Below are 10,817 nucleotides of genomic sequence, written 5' to 3'. Positions count from 1 at the left end.
CAAAGTGCACCCAGGCTTTAAGCTGTAAGCTCCTCTGAGCTGTCTGCAGGTTGCCTCACCTGCACCAAGCACAGTGGGGCTGTGCCTGAGCCTGCCACAAAATAACTCAGTCACACCGGGTCAGCTGCACATACTTTAGGTAAAGTGCTAACAGCATTTCCAGCTCAGCACTGAAATGCCGAGAGATCTGAAAACACTGGGTCAGCCTCAGCCTCGGTTTCAACGTCAGCAGGAGCTGCAGCCGTCAGCACATGGGGCACCGGGAATGCACCGGGGAAAATAAATTGCATCTTGCTCTGATCAAGTCGCCGTTAATTGCAGTACAGTACTTAGGATCCACAGCTGGTGAGACACTGAAGATGCTGGTGCCTTTGCACTCTTCCTCCCAGGAAAAAGCAAACCCCCCCACTTCCAGTAGCATCCCTTTTCCAAGTGTAGCCCCTATCGAAGGCAGAAGCTGCTGCTTCCCACTGCTCGCCCCCAGCTCTACCTGCCCACGCTTGGGCTGTTCCTCCTTTGGTGCCAGGAGGCCCCAGGAGGACAGAGGCTTAAGCAGCCCTTCAGGCGCCCTGCTGACAGAAAGGCTTGGCTTACTCTCTGTCCAGATACAAGAACCCAACCAAAATCCCTCATTTTCAACACCACGAGACCTGGACTTGCCCCACGCCCAAATGGTTTAATCGTTGTGCATTAAAGAAAGAATCCTAACGCTCCCAGAGTGTCAATATTACAAGATATGAATGACATTGCCCGTAATTTCAGACAGATATAACTGGGCCAACCTGAGTAAAACAAAAAGATGCAGAGAAAGGTATTCAATATATATATATATATATCCATCTGTTCATTCCAGTATTTGCTATTTTCATTCATTTAATCTGCAAGATGATACACTTACACACTTCTTTCAAAGGCAGCTATGTGGTCCTCATTGCTATAGCGTCAGAGCACTTCAATGTGTTTACCAAACACACACATACAATGTACATATGATACAGGGAAATACATCTTAGAGCTGAAATACAAGGCTTGGGTGAACCTGAGCTGAGGTCTCTCAAGCTGTACGTTGCCATCTCAGCCATTCTGCCTTGCCACCTCAGGCACCAGAAGTCAAAGAAAAAAGAAAAGCAGGCTGGCCAGGGAGGAGACAGGATTGCTTTTTCACCAGAGAACAACAGAGAGAGACTTGGTTTTGTTAAAAGAAAAAAAAATTGCATCCTGAGAAACACCCCACCTGAATTCAAAAGCATCAGGGGAAAAAAAACAAAACAAAACAAAAAGAACCCCCAACAAAAAAAAAAAAAAGAGAGGTAGAGCTCTATGCTGTGAGGCCATGTCCGCTGTTTGGAAAGCATGAAGAAAACGGGATAAAGAAAACATAGCACTTTGTCTCTCCAAGACAGATGCAGTTTTCCTTGGCTTAAACAGATTCATCTGCCAGAAATGAGATTTCGTGGCCTCCTTTCTTGACTGTATTTTTCTCCTCCACAAAATATGACTTCAAAATATGTAAACAGAGTTAAAGTCTAATGAAACAATAAGTTGTTGAAAATTATTACGAAAAAAAAATCCTGAGTGAATTTATCTGTGTTCTTAAGAAGGAGTTGATCTCCAACCTAAAACCTTGGGGGAGGGGGAACTTAACAGAATTTCTGCAAGACTTTTGGAATGATATGAATAAAAAAAAAAAATTAACAAAAGCAGCTGATATCAGTGGACTGGTTAAAACTTGATTAGCACCTGGATACACACTGGCCAGAGCTCCAACAATGCTTGCGGGCTGCAAGCAAAGCTACATTAAGCTGCTTATCATTCTGAAACAAAAATCAAGGATTAGACACACCTCCCACTGCACATCAGTTGGCCTCCCTAGCTACAGCAGTCACCAGGATTATGCACATTGCCAAAGCTCATGAGCATTTTGAATTAAGCAACCTTACGGTATGAGATGGATGTACAGGAAGGAACATCAGCAACGCTTCATAGATGGAATAACAGCCTCATCTAGGAGTTGTTTTTGACAAACCTGAGCTTTCAGTGCCTCAAACATGAGTGTTAAGACGAGTACATAGAGGCTGAAGACACGAGTTCAAAAGTGTATATAAAAAATATAATTAGGATATCCTCAGGTGTTTACAGCCATGTACCACTACAAACAGGTTATCAGCTCTAGTATGAAAATAACACATCTGAAAAATAAAAGCAGTTGTGAGAGACCGCACTTCCCCTCAGTCCCATCAAATGGCAGCGAGATGGCTTGTCGATGCAGTCACTGATCACAGCCAGCACCAGCAGCTTTGGAGAAAAGGGCTGGAATCCCAGCAGTGAACAAGTCCAGAAAAATTTGCTCTGATGGAAAATCCCTCCAAAATATCAGGTGGCAACATGCAAACATGAGAAACAAGGAGCAATAAAGGGACGTCCATCCACGGATAGCGGCAACGGTCACTGAAGAAGGCTGCACCCTTCTCAAGCAGCCCAGCTCTCATCAGGTGGAGACAGCTCAAAGGCAGAACTGCCAAGTACAAACATGAGCTTTGTGCATGTCCCTAAGATCAGTCAGTTGTGCAGATGTGTTTACACGAGACCACATCAATCTAAAGTGAAGTGCTCTGCAAAAATATCATTTTTCTTCCCAAACAAACCTCGTACTTGCTCAAACTCCAGGGGCACATCAACAGCCGCCTTCTTTACTTCTTTATCAAAAAGCTACAAAGACAAAAATAGAAAATACTGGCAAAGCTCAGTACAAGCTCTTCACCCTGGCTGATATCACTGCTCACTCTAACCTGTTAAAAGATCCAGTAGTAAGCCTGTTACATAAAAGCCATCCCTGTCACCACTGCTGCCTCATGCTCCGTTATTTAACAGACATTTGCCCATTTTCCCTGGCTCTGGGTAACCAAAAGTCAGCCCAACTCCCTCCCCAGCAGCAAGGTTGATGAACAGGACATGGCTGCTGCACCCAGGAACCAGTCTCCCTTCCTCCGGTTCCAATCATTCACAAAGGCACAGCAACACTACCTCATAAGCCGAGAGCTCCAGGAGCCCTGATATGTCATCCTCCATTTCAGACAGTGACTGGTTCAGGACAGCAGCTGCCTTGGCCACATCTGGGTGGTAATGGTTTTGTAGAGACTGCAAAAGCAAGACAAATAGGAGATGGACTAATAAGCACAGGGTAACACTCATCCATCTGGATTCCCACATCTGCCCCTTTCTTGGTCAGATCTCCAGTGAACATCAAATTCTGGCAGAGGCAAGTTTCCTGTACTGTGCTACTACAGAGCTTCAGGAACTCCTGATTTCAGCCATCTTTCAAACACATCAAAGGCCCCTCTCACCTGGTCAACATCCAGCTCAAGACAGGCAGACTCCTCCACAGGCCATGCCTACAACTCATAACACAATTCTGCTACCCCCCATAGCCCTGATGTTGCACCCGAGCTCCTGCTCTCTGGGGGCTTCCTGCTCCTGCACAACATTCTTCTTGCTGCTTCAGCCCCTTACACAAAACCCTTGTAGCATTTAAATGGAAAGTGATAACCCTGGCATTAAGGTTTTAGAACCTTAAGGAGTAATTTAACCAATTTCAACCTTTATACACCATCCTACAAACGATCCAGGTGAAAGGTGAACATTACAATCTTCTCTAGCATTTTTAAACCCATTTCTACAGGATGACCTATCTGTACCCAATTAATTTCCATCAGTGCTCAGCAAGTTCCTCTCTCCCCTCCAAAGCAAATAAAAAGCCTCATACATTTGCAGCCATTTAGTCTGTTTCAGCTGTTAACTGCACACTTTTCAGCTGCACAGTCAGATGTGTGCTCACAAGTCACCTACTAATTAGCATGTACAATTTCTGCAGCATGTGGAATCCTTTGCTTCTTATGCTAGGGGAGAAAAGGATGCAAAATAAACGATCAGCCAGAAACTCATCTCATTTGCAAGACGTATGTCAGCAGGTTCTTGTAAGTGGGACTGCCAACATACATCAAGGAAGCGGCAAGAGTGGAAGAAGCCCATACCAGACGCAGATGTTCCTTTTTAGCTGACGTACCCGAATCTCCCAGAGAGAGCTCTCCAAAGCCCTGCTTTTAGATGGCTCCTCCTCCTCCATAATATATGGATCTTCCGACATATCTAAAGAAACAAAGGATACAGAGCTAATACCTTCTGCATGCTGTACATAACTGCAAAGGGAACACAGAGATCCAGAGCAGTGCTGCAGCCAGAGCTGCTCCTTCCCAAGACATTCAGGGACAAGCTGACACATCCCAGCAGGACCCAACGGCCACTGTTTGCAGCATTACAGAACCATATTACTTTTAAGGAGCACAGGAAGTAGGGCACAAAGAACTGGGATAGTCCAATGCAAGGGCATCTCAGGCAACTTTGAACGGTCCCTACTGATGTTCAACACTGACCTGTTAAATCACAGAGAGATGAAGTAAAAACTCAGGAGACTGCTGAGGCCCCAGTGGGACCACCTACACAAAACCACTGCAGACTGAAATTGAAGATGTCTCTGGTTTCTGCATTCATTTTCTTCTCATTTCTTGAGGCGAACAAGACAAGCTCCGTGTCTGGTACAGGTGCCCCCCTAGCCCTTAGCACTTCTAAGTCACTTGGGTCAGTGTGCCAGGCTCAAAGCAGCCTTCTCCCAGGGAATCACAGGGGCAGGGGTGTCAACTATGAGGCCTAAAGTCAGAGAGGAGGAATGCAGGTGGGTCTTCACAGAGAACTTGCAGGAGATTTCCACAAACTCACGGGACAGAGAGATCCTTCTAAAACTCAGAACTGAAGCTGGGATCTCCCTTCTTCCTCCACAGGAATCCTGCTCTTTATGATACCTAAAGGCATAACACAGAACTCCCGTGCCCACCTCCCCTCTTACCTTCTGGCCCATTAGGTCTGTGTACCAGCACTTTGCATGCGGGGTGCCTCCGGAAGAGATTACAGATGAAGGGAATGACCATGAGTAGAGCCTCGGGAGGAGCAGTGAGGGCCAGCCGGGAGAGGCGCTTTATAAATGCTGCCATCAGGTACGCTGGCAAGTGACTGTTGGAAAGGAGACAGAAAAAAACAGCATGTAGAAGTCCTAGCAAGTGAGCCAGCGGGCTCACCAATCCAAACAGCATGTCAGGTGAAAGATCAGTGGGGCTCTTCAGATTTCTTGGGCTATGGAGTAACGAGAAGATACAAGAATCCTGGTTTCAAGCAGTAATACAGGGTCTTGCGCACTCTCCAGAACAAATCTGGGGGCATTTCCATTCAATGCATGAATAATCTCAAATCACTCTGTGATTCAATCCAGATGCATGGCACCACTCCAGGCACTCACCGTCGCCAAGCACAGTTCTTGTACATGGTCGTTCACATGGCAGTCTTTATTCAGTCATTTTATAAACTTCTGAGTGCTTGGCCAGGCAACCTTAATTATATTCTACTAATGTCATTTTGTGGGTTCAATTAATACACGGGCTATGGTGTTAAATTTACATAGCACTTCCAAGACTAAAGTAAGCAGTGCAGCTGTTAATGGGAACATAAAGCCACCGTAATGTAAATGTGCACGACAGTTCCTTTTTTTTATGGTAAAAATGCAAATTTCTAATAGCAATCAGCTCATCTAGGCACTTTCTTCAGGTCAGAAGAGCCGGGATGAAAGATGACAGTTCTCAGCCGCTCAGCCTTCGCCCCTAGGGCTTGCTACACCTGCAAGGCTCAGCAAAGCCACTCCACAGGACACCGTCTGTCAGATCGTGTTACTCTCTCCAAAGTACGCTATGAATACAAGAGGGTTGATATTAAGTGCATAGTGCTGAACTGCAAAGCGTTATTCTTGGTTTATTTTATAACATATGATGGCAACTATATAGCCAGCTGCTTATCTAGTTTCTTCCCTGTGTACAAAGAAGTGACAGCACCAAGACAGGCTGTCAAACACTTTATATTTCAATGTTATATGTCTGCAAAAGGTCATCAATTTATGAACAGCTTTATGATCTATAAAAAGCCTGCAAATGCTACTTTTCCATATTCATAAAGACAGACAGAAAAATCATCACTTTCAGCCAAAGTGGAATAGAGATCGAAATACATCCATAATCGCTTACAGATCAAACTCAAGATAACTAACTGCATTTTTACTTTCTGAAACTAGATGACTGTGTAGCAAATCTTCAAAAATAGCACATGAAAAATTACACAACACTACAATAACACTCTTGGATTCAGTGTTCTCAGTGAAAATTAATCTAATCCAGTAGGCACACTGAATACATTATATCCAGACATGTGGGGGACTGTTCAAGAACAGTCTCTGGCCAACAGGAAAGCAGAAGGAAAATATGGGAACATGCATAATAAAGATGCTACTTACGATGAAGACAAAAACAGATCAACCAAATGGAAAAAGCGGGCTCGATACTTCACGTGGTATATAGAAGGGTCTAAAAGACTGTACAGCTTCTTGTAAAAGTCAGGATATTCCCTGTTAAAAAAAAGAAAAAAAGACAACATCCATTAGTGATGTACAATGGGACTACACTGTGTCTAAATGTTTCTGTGCTTTCATTATAGACCACCCCAGACCACTGCTGTGCTGTATTTAGCTTTCTTAGGCTTCCCTCCACAGCCACCACTTGAAAACAAGCTGTAAGGTGAATTTACGGCTCTTGCAGCGCCCAGCCATTTTCAGGATGTGAAGCTATGTCCATGGACTGCAAATGGTACAGGATTCAGCAAAAGGCATACCAAAGACTACAGCTTCACTAGCTAATCAGATCAATGGAAATCGATTTTCAAGTGCTGAGCAACCACAGTCTGGAGAAGAGGATATTTAGGCTCAGCTGAAAAAAAGGTCAGACTATCAAAAGAGCTCAGCATCCAAACAGCTGAGCCTCTTGTGCAGAGTTTGGCTTTCTCATGAGGGAATTTTAAAGCCTGAAGATGTGTAGAATCCGTTTCTGTTCCTTTCTATAAAGATGTAATTGCAAAACCCCATGTTCCTTTAAACAAGATGCTCTTTTCACTTACAGATTATGCTCATGAATCAGAATAAATAATCCGTTTAAGGCTAGAAGACTGATTGCTCCACCTGTAAGAAAGCAGGCAGGTATCAACACAATAAGAAAATAAATTCCAGCTTCAACTTGTTTCTATAACAATACCTTCCCACAAGGAACACCAAACTGAAGAGTACCTGACATTAGAGCCAGCAGAATGGCTGTAAGGTAACACAACTTCACCTAAAGCCATCCAGAGGCTCATAAGTTACTTACAAAGATTAAGCTGTAGTTTAGAAAAACAGGCTCTGAAGAACTGACACAAACATCCTGCTCTAATCCCCCAAGAAAGCCACACTGGGGAGGTAAAGGTCTCCTCAGAAAAGATATTTCTGTAGGAATCTGCACATCCTGTGTCCGGATGCAGGCCAGGTACCAGCATTGCTGGCTGAATGTATTTAAAAGAAATCACTCCAGTATTCTACGCTTCCCGAAGCCTTAAATATGATCTTCCTTACATACAAGGACAACAACACTGACAAACACGGGTAAAAACATATCATTTTCAGGGACAAAAGAGTTCACACTAGTTCCCTAGCTTCATCTCAGCCGAAAGTACACTTATTTCAACCACCCAGGGCGTGGTGTTGCATCCAGCAGCCCTTCCAAATCCATACATACCATGCTGCAGAACCTCATGAAGGACAAAAAGCCTGTTTGCACTCACCTATGCCATAGGCCACTGTCAAGAAGTCTATCATGAGAGTGGGCTCATTCATGTAAGGCAGGATGGAGTCATGCAGAATGACAAGAACTTTTTTGTAAAGGCCAGTGGGTAGCTGTGAAGGACAAAACAATACGGTGAAACAATCATTGCACAGAGAACTCAGAAAGCAACAGCAACCCATGGCTCAAAAAGACAACACACAAGCAAAAGGGAATGTGCCAGGAAAACACAGAACAGCTTGCAGCAACAGTTCCCAAACGGGAGAGTTTACAACTGACACCTAACAATTAAGCTCACTCAAAGAAGCAGGTGCTCAAACTAGAAGTGTCATCGCAGCTCAGAGGTGAAAGTCACCAACAAAAAGGCTTGGGAACCTTCAACTTGTGAACTGAGGTTGTTACACTGCAGACTTGTTTCAGGTGGGAAAAAAAAGCTGAGAGTAAAGAGAAAAAGCAGACCATACATGAGGTCATGTTTCTTGGCAGAACGATCCAGCAGAAACAGCGACTGGGGTGTTCGCATCTGACACTGAAAGCACAGTGGGGTCCTACCAGGAGCTCCATGCAAATACAGCCACAACCTCTAACAATTAGCGACTGGAAAGCAACGCAGATCAGTGGCAGAAGTTAACACTCACCTTGTGCTTCAAAAAAACAAGCCACATTCTTTCAAACGCCTGCTTGTGTGCCTTAAAACAGAATTGCAAGAAGTCAGCTAAATACACTGGTGTAGCTAAAGCTCTATTTTAAGTAGATAAAATTTCAACTCTGAAGCACCAAATGAACAATTACCTGCAGCTTTGACACTTTCAATTCCTCCCAGTTATCTAAGACGAAAGAGAAAACAGATGTTGAACTTGAAATGGATGTTTAAAACATTAAGGTGACCCTTTCTTACTTGGTCATTTGATACCCTACAAATCTGGGTTGAAGTGTTTGTCTTGACACAAGGCCATGACAGACCCCGCTGCAGACTGAGGAACGTGGATTTTGGAATACTGTTTAGAATCACTGTGATCACAGAGCACGGTTTTCATTAGCAAACAACAGTAGAGTCTTTACACAGAAGAAATCTTAAACCTGATTTTCCCCTTCATACGCAGTTAACCATGTGGAGCTTACTAACCTTGCTTGACCATGAATTTGACCATGTCACACTCTTTGTTCGGCATGTTAATGGGCGAAATGAGGGAAAATACGTTCTGCTGGTAAAATGGCAGCGGCCTCTGAGAAAAAAAAACATACAACCAAACATGAAGCAAGTTTCACAACAGACGGTAAGATGCTGGACTTCAATGTTGCCCTATTTTCCAAGCACTGAATGGCTGAACTACAAATATATTCTCTATTGCTCCTTGTCCTGGAGTATTACTTGTTTGCCTAACATAAAACCTACCTCTGAACTAATTCTGGTTTAACAAAACTGGTGGATTCAGTTGAAGAAAAGAGACGACTCTTCTGCACCAGAGAGAGAACAGAATGAAAAGTTCTGTGTGTGTGCCACCAAAACTGCAGAGATTTGGGTAATACTGAAGCTAGAGCTCAGTCCAGGTTTTGCAAGAATAACAGAATGTGTGTCTTGAACCGCTTCTGATTTCAGACTGAAGACAGTCTTGGCACAATTGGCATATGTTGTGAACAAGGGGAAAAAAAAAAAGAAAAAAAAAATGCCTTCAAGTGAGCACATTAATTTCTCTTGCTTCCAAAGTCTTTCCATGTACCATTAGTCCCTCGTCCCTCCCTGCTTCAGGCACAAGATACGCATTTCAGAGCAGTTTATCCAGACCCACCTCAACAGTAACAACTTGTTACCTCTTTTGTCTTCTGCATGACTTGCCCAATACTCTCAGTGACCGCCTTTATGACAAAGTACCGAATGTCATCATACTCCATATATTCTTGAAAGCGAGAGATCAGGAGTGAAGCATCCTCATGTAAGGGAAGTAAGCCATCAACAACGACCTAACAAAAGGTTTGTAAAGGAAAGCAACAAGTCAGTCTCTTACAGTACTGGAGCAGACAGCAAGCTGTGATGGCTGAGGGCACCCTCTTGTCTCTCTGCAAGGCAGCTAGCATGGCTGCGTGCTGCTTGCCCCAAAGCAACATTCACAAGCCATTTTGACAAGCCCTCCTGACCTCCAAGATGGGCCCCTTCTGTCAAAGACAATGTCATTTAGAAATGACACGGTGGCTGAACCAGGGGCAGTACCTTCCCTCTCATCTCCCAGTCCCTGCAAGTGAGACCAGGGACTCCAAAAAACCACCCCAGAACTGGTACCTTAGAAATACTCAGGAACCCAGCTTGAACCTGTACAAGGCAGCTGCTCCCATGCCTGCAGGCATCACCTCACCAGGGACAGAAGCTCACATTCCCTCTAGACCACCACCCTCCCTTCGCGCTGAAAACCTCCTGGCTTGAAATTTTAGCCGTGGAGAAGGTGAGCACATGAGGTTGTGTGTGCCATCAGGTAACTGACAGGAGCAAGTTTTCAGTTCCACAACTTACCTTAAGAAGTTCACGAGGAAAAGTTAAACTCCCCTTCCACTCTACTTTGATCAATGGATATTGTGCCTCCAACTCAACAAACTTCATGAGGGTGCAGAGTGACAATTCCTTTTAGAAAAAACAGAAAAAAAAACCACCTCAGCATGGGCATCAGGGGTCAGACCCAAAGGAGGCAACCTCTAAAGGATGGAAGAGTGAACGAAGATGTTTTCCACTGAAAAAGCCGCATGCCTGCTACTGGCAGGCTGGTGAGCAGGGGTGAGCCAGAGCACCAGCAATGCCTTAACAGCACCCCCACATTGAAATATTAGAGCAATAATTGCTTCCGCATCGCAGGGGACCCCCACATGAATTCGTGTCTCAGCAGCAGGCTCAGGAGCTAACCTTGACCTGGAAGGCATTATGTCCCATCAGCTCCGCCAGGGAATCCAGACAGTCATTGTAGCGGTGCCTCATCCATATCTTGTATTTGTCCTCAGCGCTGTAGCCATCTGGAGGGTGAAACACAGTCAAGTCTTGAATCCCAGGCCGGCCAGGACGAGCCCCAGGGCCCTGCAAGCCAGGCCCAGGGT

General features: G+C 44.6%; 1 protein-coding gene across 1 annotated transcript in view; it reads right to left on the bottom strand.

Annotated features, from left to right (window-relative positions):
- Positions 1 to 635: 635 nt before the first annotated feature.
- Positions 636 to 10,817, bottom strand: part of NOC4L (nucleolar complex associated 4 homolog) — an 11,949-nt gene continuing 1,767 nt past the window's right edge. Inside the window, exons 3-15 of the mRNA XM_009639845.2 lie at positions 10,630 to 10,797; positions 10,246 to 10,353; positions 9,552 to 9,701; positions 8,866 to 8,965; positions 8,532 to 8,566; positions 8,378 to 8,428; positions 7,741 to 7,852; positions 7,045 to 7,105; positions 6,389 to 6,499; positions 4,901 to 5,064; positions 4,064 to 4,146; positions 3,025 to 3,138; positions 636 to 2,709 (exon numbers count right to left, since the gene is read on the bottom strand). Coding sequence (XP_009638140.2) covers positions 2,593 to 2,709; positions 3,025 to 3,138; positions 4,064 to 4,146; positions 4,901 to 5,064; positions 6,389 to 6,499; positions 7,045 to 7,105; positions 7,741 to 7,852; positions 8,378 to 8,428; positions 8,532 to 8,566; positions 8,866 to 8,965; positions 9,552 to 9,701; positions 10,246 to 10,353; positions 10,630 to 10,797 — 1,374 coding nt within the window. The 3' untranslated portion in view covers positions 636 to 2,592. The remainder of the gene's footprint in view (positions 2,710 to 3,024; positions 3,139 to 4,063; positions 4,147 to 4,900; positions 5,065 to 6,388; positions 6,500 to 7,044; positions 7,106 to 7,740; positions 7,853 to 8,377; positions 8,429 to 8,531; positions 8,567 to 8,865; positions 8,966 to 9,551; positions 9,702 to 10,245; positions 10,354 to 10,629; positions 10,798 to 10,817) is intronic.

This window comes from Egretta garzetta, unplaced genomic scaffold, assembly GCF_000687185.1.
Source record: "Egretta garzetta isolate BGI_Z169 unplaced genomic scaffold, ASM68718v1 scaffold25, whole genome shotgun sequence".
Classification (NCBI taxonomy): Eukaryota; Metazoa; Chordata; class Aves; order Pelecaniformes; family Ardeidae; genus Egretta; species Egretta garzetta.
The sequence above is the reverse complement of the archived record's forward strand: the minus strand, read 5'-3'. Positions and strand labels throughout refer to the sequence as shown.